General features: G+C 39.4%; 1 protein-coding gene across 1 annotated transcript; it reads left to right on the top strand.

Annotated features, from left to right (window-relative positions):
- Positions 1-8,076: 8,076 nt before the first annotated feature.
- On the top strand, positions 8,077-8,875 carry LOC149747902 (protein Hikeshi). Its single transcript, XM_089922096.1, has one exon. The coding sequence runs from the start codon at positions 8,242-8,244 to the stop codon at positions 8,833-8,835; it is 594 nt and encodes a 197-aa protein (XP_089778222.1). The 5' UTR covers positions 8,077-8,241; the 3' UTR covers positions 8,836-8,875.
- Positions 8,876-12,249: the final 3,374 nt, after the last annotated feature.

The raw sequence follows: 12,249 nt of genomic DNA, 5'->3' as shown, positions 1-12,249 counted from the left end.
AAAGTTTGCTCTGCTCTATTTAAGCCTGACAACAGTAAAAATATATACCACCTCAGTCTTTTACACATAAAATGCAAAAAAAATGACTACAGACTTACAGGGCACAAAGTCATAAACAAGGGCACATGGTAAAGAGACCACTCCATTTCTGTCCTTCCAAGGACACACATGAAGGATGGGTCTCGCTTGAATGTATTGGTACTTATGTGCTTTGGTGCCCATTAACCCGAAACATCATTGGGGAATGAGGCCAGGCCAGAGGGGATATAACTCTCTGAATCTATCTGACACTTGCTGCTGTAAATATTTACTCTGCTAGATTGTTCAGCCACTTTCAGATAGATATAGAAATCTGTGTTGGCTGAGAGGTGTCACAATGTAGTGATTCTCTATTAACATAGGATACCTTTTTAAAAACCCATAGCTGATCATGTATCCTTCATGCTTATAAACTTCTGTTGGTTCCATGATGATAAATTCCAAAATCATTTGATAATAAACTTAATTATTTGGCTCCTGTTAACCTCACTAATACTATCTCCTACCACTTCCCTACTCACACTCTGGGTTCCTCAAAGTTCCTGAACTTTGAATCTCTGAACATGTGAGGCCATGTCACATCTCTGTGCCTTTACACAAATTCTTTTGCCTTCCAAGAATGCCTTTCCCCTAATCATGGTTCTAGGCTCACTTTAAATATCCCTTCCTTCTGGAAATCTATATTCAGCAGTATTTCTGATTCTTTTCTCTTTCCAGACACATACAAGACTGCATTTTCCCCACCTGCTTGAACTTAGGCGTGGCCATATGACCTGCTTTGGCCAACGCAGTGTGAGAAGTTCATTTGTCCCTTCTATGTGAAAACAATTAAGAGCTTATGCACAACATTCTATATTCTCTCTTCCTTTGACAAACCAACTGAGGAGACCCACTGTTCAAGATTATAGAGCTACTGGATGGTGAATATTACCACAATCCTGGACCATGTCACCACATAAAGAACAGTTGCCTGGGTGAGTGACCTGATCACAGCAGAATTTTTAAAATGTGAGAAACATCTCAAAAAACAAAAACACTAACTCGAAAAGATACATGCACCCTAATGGTCATAGCAGCATTATTTACAACTGCCAAGATATGGAAGCAACCTAAGTATCCATCAACAGATGAATGGATAAAGAAGATAGGGTATATATATGCAACGGAATATTACTCAGCCATAAAAAAAATGAAATTTTGCCATTTGCAGCAACATGGATGGACTTGGAGGGCTTTATGCTAAGTGAAATAAGTCAGACAAAGAAGGACAGATATTGTATGATATCACTTATATGTGGAATCTAAAAAATACAACAAACTAGTGAATAAAACAAAAAAGAAGCCAACTCACAGATATAGAGAACAAACCAGTGGTTACCAGTGGGGAGAGGTAAGGGGGAGAGTCAATAGAGGGGTGGGGGGAAATGAGTTATTATGGGATTATATGAAATCATGTAAAACTTTTGAAAATTGCGAAGCACTATAGAATTAAAAAAAAACATAATAAAAACAAAAAAGTGAGAAATAACTCCATGTTGCATTAAGGCCCTAAGAGTTGTTTGTTCCCAGCTAAAACCTCTCCATCTTGACCAATAACACCCACCTACCTCCTCCAGGAAGATTCACCTGCTAATTCTTCTGTACGCCCACATGTTTCGTTGAAATCTGTTTTCGTGAATACCACATCGTATTACTATTGAATTCTTATACATCTGTTTCTCTCAGTAGCCAGTGACTTCCTGAAGGATGAGGGCCATGTCTAATTAATCTTTATATCCCCTAAACTGAGTGCAGTATCTGGAATATAGATGTTCAATACATATTTATTGAGACCTAGGTTTTATCCCTGGCTCTACTGAGCAATTCATTTAATAACTATGTGCTTTTAGCGTCTTCTTGTGAAAATGTAGATGAGAGTGGCCTGTCTCTGCAAGGCCAAACAAGTTAATAAGGGTGAGAACACTTGGAAAACGAACAGGACAGAAACCACCAAATTATTCTTGCTATGAGCTATGGCCAGACTGTCAGGAAAGCAGCAGAACTGGAAGTTGTCTACAGAAAATATGGGGAGACTGCTTTTGTATTCCTCTTATTTACATGCAATTCTTCAAGGTTTTTTCATTTCTTTTTGGAAAACACTTTTAAAAATCACTAAGGAAGATGGAAGACAAGAGGAGGAGCAAGTTCCCAGGCCCCAGAATGCTCTGACCAAATTCTCATCCTATGTTTCCTGTACTGTTTAGTTAGTGACCCCCCCCCCACAGGAAGTAGACCAGGTGCACTGCAGCAGATGCTACTGCTGTCCTATCCATCTCTCCCCGGCACTCACCACCCCCAGGAACACCCACAGCTTCTTACTGACAACTTCTAACTTTTTGTTCAAGGGCTTTCTCTGGCTACAAGAGTGTGCTCTGTCTATACGAAACCCAGGCTCAAATTTCTTGGTGCTAATGCCCCAGGGAGCAGCCCTCAACCAATGATGAAGTAGATGTTGGTGGATAAATACTTCAGCTTCCTTCCCTTTTGGATGGGAGGACTCTGAGCCATGCTTTACAAAGTGGCTTAGAGGCCACTGAGGCACTGAGCCCTAGATGCCCAGAGCAGTCCCTGCTCATTGCACGTCTGCATTGGCTTCCTTTTTAAGTCAGTTCTTTTTTCTCCACTTCTTTGTCAGTATTTCCTAGGATCCCCCTGCAAGGAAAATATTTGTATCCAAATCCTTGTCTCTGGCTCTGCCTCTAGAGAATCTAAGGCAAAATAACCCAACTTCCACAAAGTTTTATGTTTTAATATACAATAATTAATAAATATATAGATTTATGAAACAATAATTATAAATATAAAAGATATAAAATAAATAACGTGAACATATAAATAAAAACATAGAAACATATATAGGCACACCTCAGAGATATTTCAGGCTCAGTTCCAGACCACCTCCACAAAGCAAATATCACAATAAAGCGAGCCACGTGAATTTTTTGGTTTCCCAGTGCATATAAAAGTTATGTTTACACTACACTGCAGTCTATTGAGTGTACAATAGCACTATGTCTCAAAAAGCACATACCTCAATTTAAAAATACTGCTAAAAAATGCCAAAACAATTACAATAGTAACATCAATGATCACTTTATCAAAAATCACAGATCACCATAACAACAATAATAATGAAAAAGTTTGAAATATTATGAGAATTACTAAAATGTGACACAGAGACACAAAGTGAGCAAATGTTGTTGGAAAATTGGCACCAATAGACTCAGTCTACTCAGAGTTGCCACAAAGCTTTAATTTGTAAAAAATGCAGCATCTGCAAAGCACAATAAAGTGAAGTGCAATAAAACGAGGTATGCTTGTAAAATAAATAAAATGATATGAAATTAAAAGTTACTACTTACTCTTGCACAAACAGACCTTCTTTGGATTCATAAACAGTCTTTAGTGCAATGTTGTTTCATCAAAAGAACCAAAGTGCAAAAACACGTTACTCCAGACACCGTCATCACAGGAAATTATTTCAAGAGCATCCTTCCAGGGGGGCAGGTGGGCATGAGGTCAATCTACTGTCCCTGGGAGGGTGTGTGATGGTGGCAGCCCAGGCTCAGATTTTCAAGAAGACATCAGTCCTTCAGACGTAAGATGAGATTTATCGCAAATGACCCAAGAACCTTCACCCTTAGCACTGGAGCCTTAATCTGTCTCTTTCCTGAGTCTCCTTCCAGTCACTGGGAAGCAAAGTACAGGACAAGTCCCTTTTTCTTTCTCCCAATGTTGAAATGGCTGATTAAAATGGAGAGAAACTGTCTTTTATCAGCATTCCGACAGCCATGGCAGAATTATTCCTCAAACCTTATTACCTTTTGATTTCTAGCTTCTTCCCCAATATTATTTTCAACATTTCAGAGAATAAATTAGATACAATTTTTACTGTGGCTTGAATATACAGCATGGACGTCAGAGCTGAAGCTTGCCTCTTTACCAGTAAAGCAGGCCCCAGAGAAATAAAAGTCAACCACAGAAATGATTTAGTCCCAGAACTGTGGCAAAGGGAGAAAAGAATGCCATAGAGAGTATGTTAGAAATTCAAAAAACCATGCTCATTTTACCAAATGGCATGAAATCTTTTACTTTTTTAAAAATTCACATGAAATCTCTCAGGTTATAATAAAGGCCAATTATTAATAACAAAGAAGCTTTGAGAGGCAGGTGGAGAGGGAAAGTATACGCAAACTTGGGCTGAACATATGTGTGTGCTCTGGCCATTTCGACCACTTTCCCAATCAGCCCTGATGGCAGAGAGTAAGTCACACTGATCAGTGAACAGCTGAAGTGATTATGTCACCCGCTGTGTAACAGTTCAGGCATTTGCGGGTAAGAGTGCATTTGCTGTGCAAAGTGACCCCTGGCAGCCTTTCAGAAACCCTATAGCTAAATTTGAAAATGGGTTCGAGAACAATATCAATTTATGCCAAACCAATTCAATAATTGACCCTACGTGGAGAAACTAGAAGGGAGCCTGTTCTGGAAGCAGCACATTTTCAAATTAGAGGGTTGACGTTCTCAGATCATTTTCATTCTGGGATTCTTTTCCATTTGTGAGTTGTTTATTTTACTGTGTTTCTGCACAATTAATATAGTAAATTGTTCACCAGGCACTTCACATTTCATGTGTTCATTCATTCATTCTATAAATATTTATTGAAGACTTACCATGCTTAGGGCACTATCTAAAATCTACCTAAAGAGAATAACATTATTGAGGACGTGGACTGTGTCATCTATGTGGTCATGGTAAGCACCAGGCTAACTGAGCTGAAGGTGCTGGCAGGATCTGGCATGCTGTGTGGTCTCTCTTCTCTCTCTCTCTCTCTCTCTCACACACACACACACACACACACACATTCAGAATCCTGAGCGTTTGAGGTCAACATATAAAACTGTAACAGTAGCAAAATACCTCCATGATTTCTGGGAGTTAAGAGAACTGAGGGCTAAGCTAGATTTTGCCAGTGACTTTCAATTTGGCCTTCAGCAAATGAATTCACCTCTCGCCACCTCAATTTCCTATAAAGGTGAAAACTTTCTCTGTTAGTTTTTACTACTTTATCCTCAGCTCCTAGAATAGAGCCTAGTGCTGGTAAAGCTCAATAAATATCTCTTGAATGAATGAATAAAATAGTTTGGTTTCAGATGGCTAGGGTCTGGGCTAGACCACAGAGGAACTAGAAAGACTTACTGACTGTCTCTGGCCTGTGGCCTTCACTAAAAGCAGACTTAGTGACCTCTTTGGCCCTTCATTTTAGACCCAAAAACTAATCGGAGTGTTAGTATCTAGTCACTCTGACGATGAGGGCTGCTGAGGCCGAGAAAAGAAAGGACAAGAGGAGAAATTCACCCCCAATGCCTCACACAGAACTGGTCCAGGTGTTGGATGTAGGAAGGGTGGAGTGGGGTAGATGTGGGGAGATGGCTTTGGTGGTGACAGAACACATATGAGTTCAGGTCCATCTAAGCTGTGAAGATGTCATAGGAAGAAAGCGCTGAGTCAAAAAGTCCAGTGACATCTTTTCTGATTACTTTGGGCAAAATTCAGTGCTAATTTCTCTGTGATTTCGTTGCATCTTGTATGTACCTCTTTTATTGCCAGCACTGTAGGTCACTGTCTATATTTGTTGCATAACCACAAGGGTATGTGTTCACGGGGACTAAGGTGCTTGGCACACAGCAGACGCTTAATCAATGTGTGTGGGGAGAATACAGTCTTTCTCGGCACGGACATTCACAAATATCAGGTTACTGCCCCCTGACATACACATTTTAAAAGTTTAGTTTTATACCTGATAAACTTTCTTGCCCATCAGGAAACAAAGATGTTAATGCACCTTCACAAAGTGAAAGAGGGAAGCTATTTCTTCACGGCTCCCCTCGGAAACATTTCTCAGCTCTCTCCTTCTTCCATGGAAATGATTAATCACTTCCAACAATTGGTGCTTTAGGTTACCCACAAAACTCACATTACAATGTGAATTTGAAAACCCAACTATAGATGTACCACAAAGGTAAATTGGAGAGCATCTTTTTTCTGTTGTGACAGTATTGTGTTTGCAATAAGTAAACTGAGAAGGAAAGAAAACACTGTCTTCATTACAGAGAGTGATGCCCACACAGCCAGGAAGTGGTTTTTACATGGGTTCATCAGGAACTGTCATTAAACAAACTTACTGTAGGCAAGGAAACAAATCTGTAAAGCACTGTTACAATCGTTCATCTACCTGTTATCACAGAAATAGCCTCTTTGCAGAGTCCTTAAATTCATTCTAAAATAAGTTTCACTTAAATACACTTTAATACGTGACATGGCATTATAAGTAGGGAAGGGACCCCCAAGAACAACTGTTTGTTCATTTAGTTGGCAGGGGGCACTGTTGCCAGTTAATAATTGGCTCCAATGTTATAAAACTTGATGCATTCGCTCAAAATTTGATTTCCTACACAGGGATTCTACTTGTTGAGGACCATGGATCTGAGTAAGAAGGCAGAGGCTCTGCTTCCTTGCCAAGCAGGTGGGGTCTCCTAACTCTGTCTGGTTTACTTCAGGTCACTAGGGATTCTCTAACCTAATTTTCTACCTAAGTTCTCTTAACTAGTTCACTTGGGAATTGCTGACTTTCCCGTCTTCACTCCCTGGCATCACCAGAGTAGCTCAGTGGACATGCTCCCTTCACAGGCAGTGACCTCTGTAGAAGGAATGCTGCCAATCTTTGGTCCTAGGGCTTTGCACCGGACTAAAGCGATATAGTAAATGAGATTTCTTTCAGGCTGGCATGGTGAGATGACCACTTTCTTACTTTGTTTATGTGAAGCATTTTAGGCTTAGAATGAATGCCTTATTTCACCTTTTTATATGAGTGGGATTCATCAGTTTAATTTGAAGGGCCAACTGTTCCAGATCTTAGGTTAAAATATGATAAGAGTCAGGGTGATTTTATTCATTATAAAATTAAATTTCATTTATTGTAAAAAGTTTCTTAGTAAAATTAGTAAAGAAACTTTAATTAGAACATTGGCAGGAAAAAAAATAAAAAACATTGGCAGGGGCTTCCCTGGTGGCGCAGTGGTTAAGAATCCACCTGCCAATGCAGGGGACATGGGTTCAAGCCCTGGTCTGGGAAGATCCCATATGCTGCAGAGCAACTAAGCCTGTGCGCCACAACTACTGAGCCTGCGTTCTAGAGCCCGCGAGCCACAACTACTGAAGCCCGTGAGCCACAACTACTGAAGCCCACGCGTCTACAGCCTGTGCTCTGCAGCAAGAGAAGCCACCACAATGAGAAGCCCACGCACCGCAACGAAGAGTAGCCCCCGCTCGCCACAACTAGAGAAAGCCCGTGCACAGCAACAAAGACCCAATGCAGCCATAAATAAATAAAGTAAATAAATTAAAAAAAAAAAACATTGGCAAACTATTCATTCAACAAATTTGTACTGAAAGCCTATTATGAGCTGAACTGTGGGTTGGTTTCTTTAAATGCAAAGACTCTGCCCTAGACGAACTCACAATCTATTTAAAGGAGATTAAGCCAAAAATATATTACAGAATAATAACTACTATGTAAAGTAAAAGTGACAGCATTGAGAAAGGACCTTAACTCAATTTCACCTGAGTCTCTATCCTGTATCATGCTCCCCTGGGCATTTTACATTTATTATCTCACTGCTAAAAGACACTGACATAATCAAAGAATCATTGAGGATTAGTAGCTATTTTCAAAACAGCTAAGGCCTTAAAAAAGACATTTTTAAGCACTCATATGAAATATGCATAAAAAATTTAGGAATGAGTGACCCGTATAAGAATATATGTTTGATCTTTGTCCAAATGCAGAAGGCGGCTAGAGGGAAACAGAAAGCTAGAGACAAAGAATTTGAGAAGGGGGTTCACTGAGAACTCCAGCTAATGTAATAGCTGGAACATTTTCATTTATCCATTTGTTCACTCACCAAGTACAAGTACTTCCCTATACAGGAGCGTTCATTTAAAAAGAAAGAGAGCTGCCGCTGGCCTAGTCGCTATGTAGCGGAGGGGTAGGCACCCTCCGCCACGTTCTGGAAGGTTCTTGGGCTCGACTAGGGCAGTAGCCCCAGGATTTCTAGTCCCCGGCTTCGGGTCCTTGCTGGCTGAGCGGAGCCGCCGCCGCCATGTTTGGCTGCTTGGTGGCGGGGAGGCTGGTGCAAACAGCTGCACAGCAAGTGGCAGAGGATAAGTTTGTTTTTGACTTGCCTGATTATGAAAATATCAACCATGTTGTGGTTTTTATGCTGGGAACAGTCCCATTTCCTGAGGGAATGGGAGGATCTGTCTACTTTTCCTATCCTGATTCAAATGGAATGCCAGTATGGCAACTCCTAGGATTTGTCACAAATGGGAAACCAAGTGCCATCTTCAAAATTTCAGGTCTTAAATCTGGAGAAGGAAGCCAGCACCCTTTTGGAGCCATGAATATTGTCCGAACTCCATCTGTTGCTCAGATTGGAATTTCAGTGGAATTATTGGACAGTCTGGCTCAGCAGACTCCTGTAGGTAATGCTGCTGTGTCTTCAGTTGACTCATTTACTCAATTCACACAAAAGATGTTAGACAACTTCTACAATTTTGCTTCATCATTTGCTGTCTCTCAGGCCCAGATGACACCAAGTCCATCTGAAATGTTCATTCCGGCAAATGTGGTTCTGAAATGGTATGAAAACTTTCAAAGACGACTAGCACAGAACCCTCTCTTCTGGAAAACATAATTTGAATAAAATAATTTTTAATGGAAAAAAAAAAAAAAAAAAAAAAAAAGAAAGAGAGACCAGGGCAAGAAGGGACTGGTTAGAAAGAAGAAACCAGGTAAATGTGTCTGGGGAAATAATCTGTTTCCCCTTGTCCTGCCACAGGCTACTATTAATGGGCATCAACTCTGCGCGAGGCACTAAAGCCTGGTGCGCTGAGAACGTCAACTCAACTCCACATCACTGGTACCAACCAGGCATTACTATCCAATCGAACAGATGAGGATGCTGGGCCTCTGAGCATTAAAGGATTTATCTAGACTGACTCTTAGTGGCAGAGCTGGAGTATGAACCCAGATCTGTTGGATTCCACTAGCTATATTCCACCGCCACCCCACTTTAGTATTAGATAGTGAGTGCAAAAGAATTTGCAAAAGCCAAGATTAAATAAGGAAAATATTTAAGGGTGCCCTTGGAAAAAAACAGAACAAAAACATATTCACCTGCATCACAGAGGAGACAGACAATAAATTCCAAGTTGCTCATTTCTGCCTGGCTTGCTTTTGCCTGCTCACTTCTGGGCCTGTATTTGGTATTGTAAAAACTGTTAATCCTATAACATAGAATTAATGAGACTGAAACAGCAAAGGCTATAAACAATTAAAGAGACAGGTTTCATTCAATACTAGCAAGTGAAAATGTATAAAAAAGAAAATAAAGTGGCAGGTTTTGTAAAGCTGAACTTCTGCAATCAGCAAAAGAAAAATATGTTTCATGTTCTACTGATAGTAGCAAATGTATCCTTTATGGGTCGTCATGTAAATTTAAAAATCATTCAAATTTTCCCTTCCTTTTCTTATTTTACAATTGCTTATATTGATTTTATTCATAATATCTTCCTAATTGCTGGTTTTCTTTAATTGGCTAGTGAAATAATTAGCAAACTCAGGCTTGCAGTGAAATTCTTTAAAATTAGGAACTCTTGGCAATGATACTATGTCAATTCAGACTTCTGAATTTTTCAGAATTGTTGGCCCAGTAATAGTGTTTGCTTTGTAATCTTTGTTAGGAGAGAGTTCTTAACTTTCAATTAAAAAAAAAAAATCTTTGACATCCTTCAAAGCATCTCTATAGACCAATTATTTTCCCTGTGGGTCACTTCTAGGATCCCAGCATGGTATACAAATTTTGCTTTCTGTTGTATGTTTTCCCATTTTTCCATTCAAAATGTAATTTCCTTATAGACAATCAAAAGTCTTGATCTTCAATACTGTAATAACTTGAAGTTATAGTTAGACTAACTGTGATGATACAGTGTTAGAAAACAAAGCAAAACAGGAATAGAAATTTGGCTTCTTGTTTCCCAGACTGGGAATTTTCATACCTCAGGAAAACCCTTTTACTTGTTTGCTAGAATTAATGGCCAGACATTATTTTCAAATACCCATGCCTTCAGATAATATGAACTATCGAAAAGACTTCTAGGACAGGTCCTCCCAGCCTAAATCTGACCTCTCTGTTCTCTCTTGGATGGACTGATTTCAAGAAGCCTCCTCTTCCCACTGTTCACTCTTAGGAATACTGAGTACGCTGTTTGCCAGGTGTGTACCCTTACGAGATTGTTCAATATTCAGCTAAAATTGGGATAGGCTTTGTGCTGTTACTGCTCGCAAAAGTCTTAGGTAATGATATCAATGGCTTTTTGGTGCCTGATATTGGGAGAATGGGGCACAAGCAAGACCTCACATCAACCTCCAAGTAATGAGGGCAGAGATCTTTGAAGAAGAAATACCCAACTTCATCGCACCTGGCGAAAAGAACACTAGCTCTACAGTTGCAATTCAGATACAGTGAATGGCTGAACTCACCTACAACGCAGAAGAGCACTGCAGCTCCAAAGTTGATGTGATGTGATGTGATGTGATGTGATGTGATGTGATGTGATGTGAAGATGTGACGTGATGTGATACAATATGGACAAACAGTTGGCACACCATGAGATAAACTTCAGGGTACACAAAAATGGTTGAATAGTGAATATTTGGACCATCTTTTTGAGTGAGCATTTCTTGAACCAGTACCTTATTTCAGGAATATCAGGTGCCACTCTTGTGTTCAGGCAGGTGCTTTGTTCTCTCAGAAGAGACTGTGAGAAAGCTACACAGGACTGCATGGTGTGATCAACCCCCAGTGACTCTAGTGGAGACCATCATGGCAGCCATGACCACACCTGTCGGGGAAACACCCGGGACGAATAGATCTTCCATTCAAAAGGGGAAAGAGGATTCATCAAGGACTTCGCAATCACTGTGGAAATTTAGGGCCTGTATGCATATCAGGAATTAATTGGGACAGTATCTCTTGAGATACTAGAACTTTGTAAAAAATTTCTAACCACATGCTTTTATAACATGAAGAATACACACTAAGCAAAGAAGGGATACTTAATCAAAGAACCTAGTCCAAGGTCAGTATGAAGGATAGCATTTGTTGGGAATAAAGGCAACACTTAGCTCTAATTCTCCTGGGAATTAGGAGAAAAAAGATCCATACAGGGTGTCATAACCTTTATGTTAACCACAAAGTAAGGACAATAATAAAGGAAGCTAACAGTTTATCAAACATGTGTGTTTTTCTAACATGTATATCCAGGTATACTTTACTGCATGGCAACTCAAATAAAATGCTTTGATTTTCATGAATGGCCTTCTAAGATATGAGAGAAATAACTAATTTTTGAGAAACTTCAGTTGATGGGAACAGACGGATTAAGAGACATTTCGTTGAAAATTGGGGGACAGACTATATATTCTTTATCTAATTTCCAGCCACTTAACTTTGCAATTCTAATAAACAAATACAATCAATATATGCTTAATGGCACAACGATAAAATGAATAATATTCTGATTAATCAACAGTATGTCAGAGACCTTAATTTTAATAATTCAGAGCTCATAATTTCTATGTGAATATTTGTCAATAAATCATATGGAATGTCATTAACCCAAACTTTATATATTGTGATGCTGGGGGGGGGGGGTGTGTGTGTTTATTTATATTGGTATGAATCTTGAAAGATGGATAAATGAATTTTTCAAAAGGCAGGTAGGAATAGATAAAGAGAAGTGATTGAATGAAACAGCACTGCACAACAGCCTGGTTTAACTCCTGATGCCAGTAAATAAAATATACTTGAAATATCTGGGAAGCCTGACAGATGAAAAATATTGAATATATTTTTAAGTTTTTTCTTTTTTTAAAGTTTAGATTGAGACTTATAACAAAACATCCCGATAGAATGGGAAAAAATTCAATCAATCGTATGAATGTTGTATCTCAAGATACAAAGCATCCAGCCATGGCTGAATGACCAATTTTCACATTTTCTCCCTCTGCAAACATTTCACTCAACATTTGGACTTATGCAGATAAA

The sequence above is a fragment of the Delphinapterus leucas genome, chromosome 12 (assembly GCF_059928025.1).
Source record: "Delphinapterus leucas isolate spDelLeu-1000000601 "Yukka" chromosome 12, BTC_Dleu_Yukka2, whole genome shotgun sequence".
Lineage (NCBI taxonomy): Eukaryota > Metazoa > Chordata > Mammalia > Artiodactyla > Monodontidae > Delphinapterus > Delphinapterus leucas.
The sequence above is the reverse complement of the archived record's forward strand: the minus strand, read 5'-3'. Positions and strand labels throughout refer to the sequence as shown.